We start from the raw sequence: 16,904 nt of genomic DNA, 5'->3' as shown, positions 1-16,904 counted from the left end.
ACCGGGCCAACGTTAACCCGACGACGCGACGATTCGAGCGTTAACCGACCCACCCGACCATATGGCGATCTCCCCTACATACGTACCCTTCATCTCCGGGGAAAACAAAACATAATTATTTCCACAAGTCTCAATTAATTCTTTCCACACACTTGTTCTGTGATCTTAATTAACTTGTGTATAATACTGTACTCTAAGTTAGTGAAGGTTATAGTTTTCACAGAGTTATTCTTACAACCTCGGGCATTCTTCCACCTCCTTGTTGTGAGCTCGTCCGTTGTCGTATTAACCGGACGTCGAGGATGCAGCGAGGGCACGAAACGCTCGACTCGGTACTGTACAAACTCTAAACATTCGTGTGTGAACTATTTTTTTTTTTTTAGTGGACTCGACGGCCGCCGTTCCTTCACTCACTCGCCACCACTATCATCAGTCTGAGCAAAGCTTATGTGTTTGGGTTTCATTTTTGTTATCTCTTGCGGAGGATTTTCTTTTTTTTTTTTCTTTTTTTTTCTCCCTAATTATTTCACGCTGGTCTTCCTCACTGTTCACTGTCACTCCTGTCGTCAATGATGGTCAACTTGATGATCTTGTTGCCGGCAAACTCCACGAAGTCGATTTTGTTGCTTTCTTCCAGATTGTCTACGCTGCGTTTCTTCAAGTCTGCAAGAAGGGCGTATGTGTATTACTCCTGTATGTTACCACAGTGTGTGTGTGTGTGTGTGTGTGTGTGTGTGGTGAGGTACAATATTTGAGAGAATAGTTGTGAGATTCTTGTTATTACCGAGAAAATATTAAATTACCTGAATATTAGCCACCAAGTTTATTTCACCTGAGGATTGAACACCCTAATACTAGCTGGGAGATTTGGGGGGGGGGAGTTAGGGTAGATTAAGTTAAGTTTAGAGTATTTAATCCTGAGGTAAAATAAGCTGGGGGGTAGTTGAGCTTAAGTTAGGGTAGCTGGTTAGGTTATTGTATGTTATGTAAGGTTATGTTAGCTTAGCATTTGGGTGGTTAATCTGAGTGTGAAATAAGCTTGGTTTATTAGTGGTTAATCTGAGTGTCAAATAAGCTTGGTTTATTAGTGGTTAATCTGAGTGTCAAATAAGCTTGGGTTATTAATTTTAAAACAAAAAACAACGAGAGGTTTGAAAATGAGGGAATGACAAAGCTTTTAACTCCATACTAGGAAAAGAACATCATCTTACCAGAGGTGTAGATGCGCTTGAGACGGAAGGTGGGATAAGTGGCACAGTCATGGGCGATGAACGTTCCCAGGGATGTGAAGTCAACGACGGGAGGACGAGTGACGCGCATAGTCTGACGAAGAACCTGAGTGTCGACGTTGTAGTAGCCTGTAAGGTTAAGACCAGATCAAGTTTAGTATTATAATCTATCCACAAAACTAATGATTATATTCCTCATTGAAATCTTGCCCGGTGTAAAACAATCACAGTCCGTTTATCATCAAGCCCGTGACGATCTGTACGTACCCAACCACATCTTCTTGACCAGGTCCATGATGGTGCGTGGAGGCAGAACGTGGGTGCGGTCGAGGGGCATCACGTAGCAGTGGCCGGAACTCAGGTCGATGATTCCGGTCATGTTCTGTAAACCAAACGCAGATTAAACAAAAACAATAAAAACAGATTATGTGACGGTTATTCTTCTTAAACTAGAATTTGTCATTTTTTCTACAATTTGTCACATTTTCTAAACAGTCAAGTATCTAGGGATCATGATTTAGTCTAGAAAAGTAACCCCCCCACCGTCTCCTCCCACTACCGCGCCATCAACTTACAGTCTTGAAGTCGTGGATAAAGCGACCCTGACGACCAAATCCAAAGTCAGGGACGTGGATCTCCTCGTACATGTCTTCATCGAGGTCCAACTCGAACTCCTCGTTGAACAGGCTCTCTGATGGCCCCTCTATATCATCATTCTGTGGGGTAGGGAGGGAGGGGATGGGGATAGATTGAATATAAGGTTTGTGGTATTGGTAGACTCGGCCATCAACCTCTGATCTGTTAATAGACAACTGGGACAGACAGACAGATCAACAAGACATACATATAGATCTCCCTGATAAAGTTCCACCAGTTATAAACAAAGGAACCAGGACACCACCGCCTTGTGGGACACTCAGGAAGTTACCAACAGTGGTGACATTTACACCAACTACTAATAAAGTAAACCCAGCCAACAGACCCAAGAGCAAGTAGTACCAGTCTTATTGTCGTCACCATCTTTGTGTAATTTCCATGTGATAATTGGGGTCCTGGTTTGGTGAGTGAGAATGTTCAGTTAAGTGAGGGCCTCTAAAGCCTGCCAAGTGTGTGTACTGAAGCAACACACTCGCCCGGCGCAGATAACAACCCCGGATTAAGGCGAAATATACGTCGGCCACACGGACGTGAACTCTTGGAAAACTCCGCTGCACATTGGGGTGATGTCAGCAAGTGCGAGCTCCCTCAAGGCCAGACCTGACCAACACAAGTTCTGGAACACATGTGGGTCGAGCTAGGAGAGGAGGATAGCATCAAAGACCACGAGTTAGATAAATTAACACTCTAATTAACGACTCTACCAGGGTGAACGAACAAGTAAAGACCGAGCGAGAATAAAAAACAGCTAGACATTCGGTACTGCTTACATGCATGAACTTGATGTTATGAGCCAGTTTGTACAGCAGAGGAGTTGGTTATAACCTTGAGCTGCTTCCTGTCATCATTTTCACTTATGCTCAGCGCCATCTTACCCTCCCCCAACACTATACTTCATCCGGCTGGTCCCCAGGACGTGACGTATATCAAAATCTGGCTAAATATAACCATAACATTTTTATTTGTCCTGACTGATATGAATACTGTGCTGTACTGGCTGGGATCAAATTGTTAACACACTCTCTCCTTCCCTCCTTTCACACACTCCTTCCTATCTCTCTCACATTTACTAAGAAATGTTATAATATTGAAGCACAGGCAGCCTTGAATCTGTCTGTATGTCTGACTCTTCCCCCCCCACACACACACACCACTAACTACAACACAGAAACAGAGCACCAGCCATGGGTCACCCTACACTCCACCCAGCTCCAGTCACCACCACAGTTACCACACTCTATAAACAACATACTAATTCCTTCTGCCCTATTCAAACAGCTTTTAACTCCACCTAAGAATGTAAACTTAAAAGCAAAGAAACAATTATAGTAAGTATGAAATAAGTTAGAGTTTTAATGAAGTATTTGGTGTTAAGGAGACAAACTAAAATATATGAAACTTGACATAACACTGTGGAAAGGTTGTGAGTGCAAGAGGGGTTTAATCTAAGTGGCGGTGCAGGACAGACCAGGCCAGTGGTTGGGCCATACTGTCAGGGCCACACAGCTGCTGTGGCCATCCTTCATCACATACACAGGGTCAATCAAATCCTGTTGTGGGTTGATCACTTCCTCTCCTCCTCCCCACACAACCACCTCCTCCCCCACACCTCCTCCCCCACCACACCTCACACCTCCTCCCCACACAACCACACCTCCCCCACACAACCACACCTCCTCCCCCCCCCACCTCCTCCCCCACACAACCACCTCCTCCCCCACACAACCCCACCTCCTCCCCCCCCACCTCCTCCCCCACACCCCCACACCCCTCCCCACCTCCTCCCCACCCCTCCCCTCCTCACTGGTATGTTTCCATGGTCACCAGAGGATCAGATGAAGATTAATCACCCCCAACCTTACATTAACGTCAATATAACAAACAAGGAGGAACTTACCCTATAAATGGATGGATTTCCCTCAAGGGGCAGCTTAGGGTTACCCATAGAGCTGAGGGACTCCCGCTCGAAGGGAATACCGCACCACCCACGGAAGCGAGACGTCTGGTGAATAGAGGTCAAAGGTTAAAGGTCATACACACACACACACACACACACACACACACACTGCAGTATTCCTATTCATTACATCAACTTAAATTCTATTCTATCCTTCAGGACCAACATTTAATAGTCGCTGATTTTATGGCGCTGAAAAACTCAACACAGAAGCACATAAGGGCCACTGAGTTATAGGGCTTCTGAGCCACTTAGTTGTGCACGTACACAGTTTCTACATGATTTCACTCTCATGATAACTTAACTTAACCTACCCTTACCCAATTTAACCACACCTAAACTAACCCAATTTAATCTAACCTAGTCTAACCCAATTTAACTTTACCTAATCCAACCTAGCCTAACCTAGTCTAACCCAATTTAACCTAACCTAACCCAACCTTCCTGACATACGAACATTCATTATATAGATTTTATTCCCCACAACTTCTACAGCACAATACACGGAACACAACCAGTCGGTATCGATAACTGGCGAGTCAAACTGTCAACACAAGCCAGTATTGTAATCGAACAAGGGAGTGGTGACTAGGTGAGGGTGTTGTTATCTGATACTGTACTGGTAACCCTTTCCTACCACGCAACACACACACCTGCAACACACACACACCAACTATGTGATGCTCTGTGTTTACAATGGAAATAATGATATAGTACAGAATGGCAGGTGAAAATATGGTGGGATGTGAGGCAGACAAGCACATTATGGGGGAGGGGGGGGCGGGGTTACTAAGAAAAAGGTTTATTGTACAGGAAAGAAATGATGGAAGAATGCAGTAGCAAGGAAGGTGATGAATAAAGAAAAAACACTGATAAAGGGAGTGAGATTAATGTAGTGTGGTGGTGATATGACATAGGTCTTATACACCTGAGTCACTATCTAATCAATGCTACACAAGTATATTCTCTTCTCATTGTGTTTAAACTACCATTAGCTAACCTTACAAAGTGTATGTGTGTTGTCTATATACATGCTGGTGTGTACGTATACTTCTGTTGTGTTCTGTATACATGTATCATCTACATACATGCCGAAATGTATACATAGAATTCAGCATGCATACAGAGTTACAGAGAATGGAGATTGATGTGTAATATGAATACAAAAACATTACAAGATACTGTACTGGTTTTATGATTAATATTTTATTGTATACTGTGCCAAGAGGTGTGTCATCTCCTGAAACAGAACAGATCGATTTAATCAGTTTTATAAATGGTTTCCCGATAATAGCCAATTGACAGACTTCTCTCTCACAGCCACGACGCACACACTCATGCTATAGGTTCACACACTGATGCTATAGGCTCATAGGCTCCTCACTTACACCTCATTAATGTATAGCTTGTGCCATAGGTTAAGTGCTATAGGGAAATTATAATGTCCATTTTTTTCTTTTTCAGGTTAAAAGAATCACAACTAATCAGTGAAGACAAGAGAGAAATAAATGATATGTCGTGCTATTTGTCCCTACGTATTGTGAACGACGCCAAGTTATTGAGAGAAATTAAGAACCAAACAGACTGTCAAGAGCTACTGAAAGAACTCTGGTCACTGGAATGGCTGTTAAAAGATTCAACGTCACGAAACGCAAGAGGCCGCGCTAAACCACACCAACGGTAAGTAGATTTATCACACATCTCGACGGCACGAAGGAACAGCATTAACGGAGACGTGACCAAGCTCCTGACAGACCAATCAGCGGTGAAGTGGATATTGACAACAAAGATTCAGTTTAATATTCAAGTACAGAAAACAAGATGGCTCAATACCACTAATGTCTAGGTGTTGTTAATTCAATTTTCTCCTTGTGATTCCCTCAATTTAAGAAGATAAAAAAAATGACAGTACTGTAATAATCTTGCTATAGTGCACGACTTATGAGACACCCCGTACAGTATGACACACGACTTATGAGACACCCTGTAACACGACTTATGAGACACCCTGTACAGTATGACGCCCGGTGTAGACGTACTTGGTGGTGAGAGAAGGCGCGGTAGAGGTACACACCGCCGATGATGCCAATACTCATCACCAAGAGAGCGGTGATGAAAACACAGATGGTGGTGGCTGTTGACACTCGACGACGGGTGCTGGGTGACAGCCACGCCTCCACGTCCCCACTATTGGGGTCCAGTACAGTGTGGTCCACCCCACATTCTGAACCCTGGTGGGATAAAGTTGGACTAATTTTATACAAGGCAGAAAATTATCAATGTTTAGTTTTAGACGAGGGAAAACTAACCTAACCTCTCAAATAGACCTAACTTAAATATAACCTAACCTAACATAGTAACACAATCTAAGCTAACCTAACCCACTAAATAACAACAGAAGTTTTATCACCATGTCAAATAAACCAGGATGGGTGGGTGGGAAGTGGGGGGTTGATCTTCAGGTGTTCCCTAAAGTCCACAGTATTTACCAGACGAAACACAACACATATATGGCAGTATTAATTCCTACTCTAGTTTACACAAGGTTGGGTCAGGCCATAGTCATACAGTCTAAGCAGCTATAAGTGACCAGCCCCAACTTACTATATTGAGGCATATAAGTTTGGTATATTAAGTACTTATTATATAAATACTATACAGTTTACTATAGTCTATTGATACATTATTTTATGCTTATTAATAACATTTCATAAATAATCTAACTACAGTTTCCTATAATTTACACAATTTCCACGTAATATTTTTTTGTTACCGATAGCATTTCATAAATACAAGTTGCTATTTATTACACTCAGTACATATAACTCTTCCTTTTCACTGATAGCATTTCATATAATTACAGTACAAGTTGCTATTTATTACACTACCAACATGATAATACTTCTAACTATATTATTATACCATTTCCTTAACAAACCTTCACTGCTTTCTGAAAAATATATAAGAACAATTAGTGTGAGGAGATGGAACCGCCAGACTCATATACGAGGGCTGTCCGGAAAGTATCCAGCCATTTACTATTAAAAAAAAATATTGCTTACCTAGGGCAATGGTGCCTTAGTCCCCTTCAGGGTACTCCCCTTGGGACCTCACACACTTCTCCCAGCATCCCTTCCACTTTTCAAAACAGTCTGGAATGGGACTAAGGCACCATTGTCCTAGGTAAGCAATATTTTTTTTTAATAGTAAATGGCTGGATACTTTCCGGACAGACCTCGTATATGGTTCAACTAAAACAAAAGTTATTAATCATTTATACAGATACACTAAACCCTCCCAATACTGGACTAATTCTTGCAAGCCCTGTCTGCTGTTGGGAGGATTCTGTTATTGAGAAGTCCGTGATTGAGAAGGTTTAGTGTATCAAAGAAATCACATAATTATTTTCTTTATTTAAAATGTAACGAATCGGGAGTATGCATCGACGGAATGAACAAATCAAAACAAAAGGAGATTGAGGGGTTATTGATTTTTATACAGGGAGACAAAGCAACCCAACTTAACCTAATCTATTCTAACTTAACCTAATCTAGCCCAATCTATTCTAACCTTATCTAACTTAACCTAACCCAACCCAACCTAACCCATAATTAATAGTAAGTAGTTTCCGTCTACGTACATTAAAAAAAAATTCCCATAGAGAAATTAAAATATATAATCACATCGCTTATAATCAAGTTTATAATAAGAAATAACTTATTTCATTTTGGAGTCTAAACATAATTTTATCTTCATAATTTGTTTCCTGGCACGAGGAGGGGGATTGGAGAGAGTTTCTAGAATCTTCTCAGAATTTCCCAGAAGTACAAATTAATTCATTCAACCTCGGAATTTACTCCCAGAGCCGGAAAAAAAGAATTTGCCGAGATTTTCCGGAAGTTTTCTTGGAATTTCACGGAAGCTGTGCCTCATTTTCAACCTAGAAAACTTGTTCACAGACCCAGAAGTGATAGTTATTCTGGAAAATTCCGAGCCAGTTTCAAATACAGTTTTGGAAAGTTCCGGAGAGCTTTAAGAGTGAGTAATCCAGTTAAAATAAGCTGGGGTGGTTAATCTACAGATCACCCCACACTTTGTAATACATAAATGTACTGTATTGTGTCAGCTTAATGTTACACTCTCAGCTTAATAGAAATATACGTCAATAACTGTCAGCTTAAAGAGGTCAGATCAGGTCATTACAGGGTCAGAGGTTGTCAGGTCATTACAGGGTCAAAGGTTATGTCAGGTCATTACAGGTTCATTGGTTATATCAGGTCATTACAGGTTCAGGGGTTATGTCAGGTCATTACAGGTTCAGGGGTTATGTCAGGTCATTACAGGGTCAGAGGTTATGTCAGATTACAGGGTCAGAGGTTATGTCAGGTCATTACAGGGTCAGAGGTTATGTTGGGTCATTACAGGGTCAGTGGTTATGTCGGGTCATTACAGGTTCAGAGGTTACATCAGGTCATTACAGGGTCAGAGGTTATGTCGGGTCATTACAGGGTCAGAGGTTATGTCAGGTCATTACAGGGTCACAGGGGTCATTACAGGGTCAGGTTATGTCGGGTCATTACAGGGTCAGTGGTTATGTCAGGTCATTACAGGGTCAGAGGTTATGTCGGGTCATTACAGGGTCAGAGGTTATGTCGGGTCATTACAGGGTCAGAGGTTATGTTGGGTCATTACAGGTTCAGAGGTTACATCAGGTCATTACAGGGTCAGAGGTTATGTCGGGTCATTACAGGGTCAGAGGTTATGTCGGGTCATTACAGGGTCAGAGGTTATGTTGGGTCATTACAGGTTCAGAGGTTACATCAGGTCATTACAGGGTCAGAGGTTATGTCGGGTCATTACAGGGTCAGAGGTTATGTCGGGTCATTACAGGGTCAGAGGTTATGTTGGGTCATTACAGGTTCAGAGGTTACATCAGGTCATTACAGGGTCAGAGGTTATGTCGGGTCATTACAAGTTCAGGAGTTATGTCGGGTCATTACAGGGTCAGAGGTCAGGTCATTACAGGGTCAGAAATCATCGGGTCATTACAAAGTCAGGCCATTACAGTTCAGGTCATTCCTTTCCGTGGCATCACCAAGATGTAATTAATTATTTTACAGTAATTGAGAAGGTAATTAATTATGTTATAGTAATTTATTGCCAATAATTAAGGATAATTTATATAAATATTGGTATTATATATTTAACTAGGAATTAATTAAGAGAACTATAACAACGTAATTTAATGATTTATAGAGATATTTACCAAAACAGTCATTAAAATAAGAAGATACTACTAAAATATCCTAACTTTAACTATGAATTAAACAATGGAATAAAAATGGTATTGGATAATTAGATACGATTTAAAGCTAAAATGGGCGAGGTTAAAGGGGTCGACATTTTGAACCTTTATTGTGGCTTTATGTATTTTAGCTCTTACCAGAACTTCATTGACCACAAGGGGCTTCTCAAGCTTCTCCTTCTCCTTTCCGTTCTTAGCGAAAATGATCATCTTGGGGTAATTGGAAGTAGTAGTAGTAGCAGAGACACTCACAGCACAAAGCCTCAACTCAGACTACGCTCTTACCCTCCCTAGTCCCTGCAATAATCAATATACCAGTATAAATTATTAAACCTAACGCAAGTAGGATCAGATTCTATAAACTCTACAACAAAAGACATTCACTCTGCTCTTTAGTATACATATGTGGATTTATATAAAAGGTTCCAATTCTTTATAGCCCAAAATGGTAATGACGATCATGGTATCTATAGTAACATGAGTCTCCTCACTATGATAACGCTTTACGGTAACACAAATAGATGTAAATATTAAAGGGGATTATTTTTACAACAAGAATATTATTATTATTATTTTATTTACATAACTTAAGGGTAATAAACTCCACATATCCAGTAAATAAGGAGAGAAGTCCGTACTGCGTCATTACATTCCAACAACAGCCCTCAACATGTCAACATCACCCAACAAGCCAACTCGTTAATCCCTTGGGCAGTCGGTCACGTCCCCGTCATGTACTGCTTATTTTAATTGACATTCATCTTTAGTAGCGTTTATTTTTCCTAGCATTCATCTTTACTGGCGATCATTTCTACTGGCGTCTAATTTTAGTAGCGTTTATTTTTCCTAACGTTTATATTCACTGGCGTTCATTTACTCTTGCGTTCATCTCTATTGACGTTCAACTTCATTAATGTTGATCTTCACTTGTGTTCACCTTTAGACTTACCACCCAACAAAAGAATTATTATTGTTATTATTATTATTGTTGTTATTATTGTCATTATTATTATTATTATTGTCATTATTATTATTATTATTATTATTATTATTATTGTCATTATTATTATTATTGTATTATTATTATTATTGTCATTATTATTATTGTTATTATTGTCATTATTATTATTATTATTGTCATTATTATTATTATTGTCATTATTATTATTATTATTGTCATTATTATTATTATTATTATTGTCATTATTATTATTATTATTATTGTCATTATTATTATTATTGTCATTATTTTTATTATTGTCATTATTATTATTATTATTGTCATTATTATTATTATTGTCATTATTATTATTATTATTGTCATTATTATTATTATTATTGTCATTATTATTATTATTGTCATTATTATTATTATTATTGTCATTATTATTATTATTATTATTGTCATTATTATTATTATTATTGTCATTTATTTATTATTGTTATTATATCATTATTATTATTATTGTCATTATTATTATTATCATTATTATTATTGTATTATTATTATTATTATATTATTATTGTTGTTATTATTATTATTATCATTATTATTATTATTGTCATTATTATTATTATTGTTATTATTATTATCATTATTATTATTATTGTCATTATTATTATTATTTCATTATTATTATTATTATTATTATTATTTATTATTGTCATTATTATTATTATTGTCATTATTATTATTATTGTATTATTATTATTATTGTCATTATTATTATTATTGTCATTATTATTATTATTATTATTGTATTATTATTATTATTATTGTCATTATTATTATTATTATTATTATTATTATTATTGTCATTATTATTATTATTATTATTATTATTGTCATTATTATTATTATTGTCATTATTATTATTATTATTATTATTGTCATTATTATTATTGTTATTATTATTATTATTATTGTCATTATTATTATTATTGTCATTATTATTATTGTTATTATTATTATTATTGTCATTATTATTATTATTATTATTATTATTATTATTATTATTATTGTCATTATTATTATTATTATTGTCATTATTATTATTGTCATTATTATTATTATTGTCATTATTATTATTATTATTGTCATTATTATTATTATTATTATTGTCATTATTATTATTATTATTGTCATTATTATTATTATTATTATTGTCATTATTATTATTATTATTATTGTCATTATTATTATTATTATCATTATTATTGTTATTATTATTGTTATTTTTATTGTTATTGTGGGGTTCAAGATATTTGGTTCACACTCATGATGGGATGGAGAAAGGAAACTCACAATGTGCTCTCTGTATACATGTTGTATTGGATGTACAATGCAGCTTGGTGCTGGGAAGGCAGCGTGGTTACAAGCGTGATGTAGAGAGAGCTGGTTGGTGAGGGTGCTCAGAGGAGGACCAGCTTGTGGGTCGCCATACTCACCGGCGGGAGCGAGGACCACCAGGCAGGCGGAGGAGGAGCGAGGGCCGCCAGGCAGCGGCGGAGGAGGAGCGAGGGCCGCCAGGCAGGCGGAGGTGTTGTTCCTTGCTGCGGCTGTAGCTAGAAGAAGAGGTAGGTCACCACGAGGTCAGGTCTTAAATAGCGGAGGTAGGCGTGGCTTAATAGTTGACCCCCGCTCCGTGATGTATGGCGGCGCTGGTTGACCTAGACCACGAGGCATACACTAGGGAATTGGTGGGGTCGATTACTCAGCGACAAACAGCGTTTGTAGGGGAGAAATCCACTACAATACTCCCCCTTCCCTCCAGGCGGTGTAGGAGACTTGTCTGCAGGGTTGCTTAGCACATGTGAGGCAGAACGGGCAGTGCATGCCTCATGTGAGACAACGGCGATGGCGTGGATGAGCCTGTCGCTGGATACAACTGTCTAGATACACACTATCTGTGGGAGAAGAGAGGGAGAAAAAGGGTGTGTGGAGGCGATGAACGTTGTGCTTCCCTCATGGCAGGTACAGAGTCGTCAGATGTGCCTGCTGGGGTGTGTGGGCCTGGGTCAGGAGCAGGGGCTGCGTCAGCAGAAGCGGATGAGGGCTCGTGACAGCAGCTGGGTCCACGACAGCAGCAGGGTGCAGGACAGTAGCAGGGAGTACCTAAGGGAGAAAAGAGGGGTGTGTGGGTCCGCACTCAGGAACAGAGACCGCATCAGGGGTTACTGCTGGACCGGGGTCGGCGTCTGAGGCAGGACGGGTGTGTTGGTCCGCGTCAGGAGCAGGGGCGGCAGGGGTTACTGCTGGGCCGGGGTCGGCGTCTGAGGCAGGACGGGTGTGCTGGGGTCGGCAGGACGTGGTGCTCCGGAGATTCTCACTCACACAGGATGGAGGAGAAACTGGTCACTCCGGGGTCACCATTTGTGGGGTTCAGAATATTTGGTTCACACTCGGGATGGAATGGAGAAAGGAAACTCACAATGTGCTCTCTGTATACATGTTGTATTGGATGTACAATGCTTATTCCCACAACTACAGTGTACTGGCAACTTCCTAAACGTATTAACACGTGCACAGTATATAAATAACTTCCCACCTTCAGTATAAGTGTAAGATGTGGATGTTAAGTCTGCATATTACTTAAATTGAGTTATTTTTATATATATAAGGTAAATAAATAATATATAAATTATGAGATATTTATTTAGAAGCAGGTATACAATTTACATAGATGGTGCAAGTATATGAACACAAATGAGTAGATTTCACCAAGTTCAACCAAAAATAACTCTTATCACAATATATTTTCTGTAAGTTAAATATAGATCTAGAAAAATATATAAATTAATAACTAAATATAATAATACAACATTGTACTTTGGATAATTCGTGGATCGTTTATATTATGTAATTATATAGGTAGGTTATAGGTTGGTTTGGTTTGGGTTGGTTTGGTTTTACTGGGAGTGATTCTTATACTTCCACTACAGAGTACAAAACACTACAGCACAGTACAGTATTGTGAGTCACTGTCACCTAACACTGTACTGTAGAGGTGTTTCAGGTGATGACAGTTATATTCTGATCAGCATCACTAATAACACTCATCAGATTCTGTAAATAAAGTTTATCGTGGTGTGAGTACTGAGAGAGGTATCTGTCCTCCATGTAGATGAGCTGTGAGTAAGTCAGGTCAGGTTTACCCTCCTTGTTCTTCTGCCACTCTATAGCGACCATGTCCACGAGGCTCTCCTGCAGGAACGCTCGGGCCATGTTCTCTGAGGTTAGGTCCAGGACCTCCGCGCCGTCCTTCGCGGACAGCCAAGAGTCTAAGCAAGATTGTTTAAAGTCGACGGCGTGTCTGTTGGACCACATCTGCGTGTGGTGCGGCTCGTGGTTGAGGTGGAGGTCGCAGGACTTGCGCCAAATGGAATGGTTTATGTTGTGCACCCACTTGAGGGTGTATCCCACGCACTGTAACAGCCCAAACTTGGAGAGGTCGTGGCGCTCTATCACCTCCTCCGACAGTTCTGGCATAAAACGAGAGAGTCGGCGGTAACTCTGCCTCACCCACTGGCGGTGAGAGTGTACCTGTGAGAAGTGCTCCCTAATATTAAAGTCGACCCACAGTAAACGAAGCAGAAAGTCGTCGTTGGTCGGCCCGTCGGGCAGGTCTCGTTCGGACTGACTCTCGGCATCTTCGGGTAAACTATTAAACACTAACACCCACTTGAGTTGATCTTGGGTGATAAATTTATCTTTTATGGCTTGCTGGAGGATGACGTTCTGTGCCTGTTGTCTGAGGGGTCGCCCCCAGAGCTCCGTCACCGCTCTACTCACCATGATGAGGTAGGCCGTGTCATGAGCCCTATTAGTTAACACGTCGGCGGCCCCATTCTCTCCCTTGGCCGTTAAGGCTGAACCGATCAGCCGTTTTTCTTCAATTTTCTTCTGGACTTCGATCTGAAACACAAAGGTGGAGCGCCTGAGTCGAGGTACGGTGGTCATCAGCATTCTCTCTCTCTCCGTCAGCACGACTTTGTCGAGCGTGTCGTCCGAGGCAATGATCTCGTCCATGAGGTCCTTTATAGTCCAGTGCTGCCTCCTGGTGTATCGGGCCAGAAACTTGTCGTCCATGTAGACCAGCTCCCGCGTGCTGATGTCCAGGTTCTTTCCCTTCTTCCTCTCCCACTCTACTCCCACCATGTCCACAAAACTCTCCAGCAGGAAAGGTTTGGGAAAATCCTCAGACTCCAGGTCGAGGTTCACGACGTCCATCCCGTACGGATGGCCGTCGTGGAAATCGCACACGTCCCTCATCCAGCGAGTCATTTTCTGGTGCTTCTCTTGGGGCGTGTACTGTGTGCTCCACATCTTGGGGTGATGAGGTTCACTGTGAAGATGAAGGTCACACGCCTTGCTCCATATGTCATGGTGGGTGTTGTGGGTCCACTTTAAGGTGTAGCCAATAGCCTGACTGAAGGCAAACTTACTTAAATCGTGACGTTCGACGATTTTCGGAGGGAGGGACGGCATGAAGTCCTTGAGACGGTCGTAACTCCTCTGGACCCACTTTCGGTGTTCGGCCACTTGCTGGAAGTGTTTCTCTAGGTTGAATTTGTTCCATATTAATTCCACTATGAGGTCGTCTACATCTTCTACGAGCCATCCCGAGTCGCCGCACTCCTCCTCCTCGACTGCATGGACCCACTTCAGGTGATCATCTCTGAGGTACCGTTCCTCGACCGCTCTCTTCAAGATCACATTCTCGGCATGGCGACGCATCCGGGGCGACCACAGTTCCATCACCAGTCTTGCTATAGCGAGGGGCTGGGCTGCCTTCTCTGCCTTCATCTTCCTTTTGGCTATCTGCTCCTCGTCCTGCTCTTCACCATTGTTGTTGTTCCGCAGGCCATCGTGGTGTTTACGATATTTATGACTGCGACCTTTGAGGCGTCTCTCTTCCTCGGTGGCTCTCGACGCCTCGATCAGCTTGGACCCGACTGCCTTCAGGTTCGGGGGCAGAGTTCTCAGTATAAGACTCGTACAGCTGCTCTCCATGTTGTCACGGTAACAATAATGTCGTTATTTACCCTCAAGATAAACGGCCAAGACCCGTCAAAACTCGGGGTAAATAATTGTGCTTAATATACTCTACAGATTTTGAAACTTAACATAAAAATTAACCCACGACTCCCACGGCTTTTATGAGACACCAGAGTATTGTTGACACACACACAGAGCCACAGAGAGTTCCATACTGATACCTTGAGTATGACACAACTGACAGTCTTCACCACTCAGGATTTTTCAGCGCTGGGAGTATCTTAAAGGGTCACCAACTCACACCACCACAAACACTGGACCACACACAAGTTCATAGTCTTTGAACCTGTGAGAACAAACGGGGAAAAACACATCGTCCTTTACTCGTGGCTGACAAGATGCAACTATAATGACCCAAACTAAACACTGGATAAAAGAGATCATCTACTTCTGAGGTTAATGTAACACAAAATTATTAATAAGATTTTTAAACTCGAGTCTAAAAGTAAGGAGTGTTGGCGACTCCTTGACACAAACCACAATGGAGTAGAGATTCTCAGTTTGTAATCACTCCTCTTCCTTGTACTTAGCTTGTAATCACTCCTCTTCCTTGTACTTAGCTTGTAATCACTCCTCTTCCTTGTACCAAGCTTGTAATCACTCCTCTTCCTTGTACTCAGCTTACAAAGACACTCTTCCTCTTTAGCTCTCAGGTCAACCAATCAGTGGAGACTATCTGGGGAAAGAAATTCTCTATTATAAACTAACTCTTGCAAATACCGCTGTTCTGAAACATCTAAGAGCAAGAATTACCTTAAATTCTTGTACTTTACATTGATTTAGTGAAACCCCCATCTAACAGAGAGTCTCTTATATTGTGAGTGTGTTAGATATGAAACCTAACCTAACCAAACCTCATAACTTTTTTGTCATTTTCACGAATTAAAGAATCTTTCTATAGTGACGTGTCCAGAAGTTGGTACAGTAGTTAAGGAACACAAAAGATCTTTAAAAATACCCCCAAAAAGTTATCCTCAACACAAAAGTTTTCTAAAGGTTGTACCCACAAGCTGTCCCTTACCCCCACAAAGTATTAATTACATTGACACCTACAGATAATGGCTTCTCTCTATATATAGTTTGTTAGATGGAGGTTTCATAAGTAACAGACCCTCAATATAATGCACTTCCATCTCTATAGTCCACTAAATGGGGTTTTTCTGCATATAATTATAGAATTCTCATCCAGAACAAAACTAAATAAATCATTCAAATACACGACACAAATCGATGAAACTATTTATAAACAAACATTTATTAAGTATAATCGTCTAATAGTATGCACATAATATACACATACAAAAATATACACATAGAAATACCTCCATTCACCCTTACATCCATTAGGGTCCACCACATACCTATAGTAAACATATCCCACCGATTAAAGGTACTTAAACCCACTAAAACATTAACAAACATAATAAAATTAATTAAAACACGTGAAATAATAAGTTTAACCTACCATACGGACGCCACCAAGCTTAGTACGGACAGGAAGAATAATTGTACGCAGATACGTTTTGAAGCAGGCCGTCCGCACCCTTAGTTCATCCCACCGCTGAGTACAACCTTATCTTGTCTTATATTATTCCTAACTCACTCATATTATTATTTTTAGCATTATTAATGATATATAATAGGATATATAATATGAATTAGTGTTATTAAGAGAATTTTTTTCACTATTTTAATGTT

General features: G+C 40.3%; 2 protein-coding genes across 2 annotated transcripts; both read right to left on the bottom strand.

Annotated features, from left to right (window-relative positions):
- Positions 1 to 486: 486 nt before the first annotated feature.
- On the bottom strand, positions 487 to 9,442 carry LOC121867751 (integral membrane protein 2C-like). Its single transcript, XM_042367818.1, has 7 exons — positions 9,287 to 9,442; positions 5,883 to 6,074; positions 3,784 to 3,888; positions 1,805 to 1,945; positions 1,497 to 1,611; positions 1,212 to 1,358; positions 487 to 663 (listed from the first exon to the last, which is right to left on the bottom strand). The coding sequence occupies exons 1-7, from the start codon at positions 9,356 to 9,358 to the stop codon at positions 542 to 544; spliced, it is 894 nt and encodes a 297-aa protein (XP_042223752.1). The 5' UTR covers positions 9,359 to 9,442; the 3' UTR covers positions 487 to 541.
- Positions 9,443 to 12,785: 3,343 nt separating this feature from the next.
- LOC121867748 lies at positions 12,786 to 16,778 on the bottom strand. Its single transcript, XM_042367817.1, has 2 exons — positions 16,672 to 16,778; positions 12,786 to 15,882 (listed from the first exon to the last, which is right to left on the bottom strand). The coding sequence occupies exon 2, from the start codon at positions 15,159 to 15,161 to the stop codon at positions 13,161 to 13,163; it is 2,001 nt and encodes a 666-aa protein (XP_042223751.1). The 5' UTR covers positions 15,162 to 15,882; positions 16,672 to 16,778; the 3' UTR covers positions 12,786 to 13,160.
- Between the last annotated feature and the right edge of the window lie 126 nt (positions 16,779 to 16,904).

The sequence above is a fragment of the Homarus americanus genome, unplaced genomic scaffold, assembly GCF_018991925.1.
Source record: "Homarus americanus isolate GMGI-L3 unplaced genomic scaffold, GMGI_Hamer_2.0 scaffold46583, whole genome shotgun sequence".
In the NCBI taxonomy this organism is placed as follows: Eukaryota; Metazoa; Arthropoda; class Malacostraca; order Decapoda; family Nephropidae; genus Homarus; species Homarus americanus.
Note: the sequence above shows the minus strand (reverse complement) of the source record. Positions and strands in the feature narration are given on the sequence as shown.

What these genes read in the sequence shown, in the direction of transcription:
- LOC121867751 (XM_042367818.1), bottom strand. Translation starts at nt 9,358, where the DNA reads ATGATCATTTTCGCTAAGAACGGAAAGGAGAAGGAGAAGCTTGAGAAG. An exon ending in GAAATCCATCCATTTATAGG is followed by an intron (nt 1,946 to 3,783) that starts GTAAGTTCCTCC and finishes CCTACCCCACAG; the next exon opens with AATGATGATATAGAGGGGCC. An exon ending in TTATCCACGACTTCAAGACT is followed by an intron (nt 1,612 to 1,804) that starts GTAAGTTGATGG and finishes TTTGGTTTACAG; the next exon opens with AACATGACCGGAATCATCGA.
- LOC121867748 (XM_042367817.1), bottom strand. Translation starts at nt 15,161, where the DNA reads ATGGAGAGCAGCTGTACGAGTCTTATACTGAGAACTCTGCCCCCGAAC.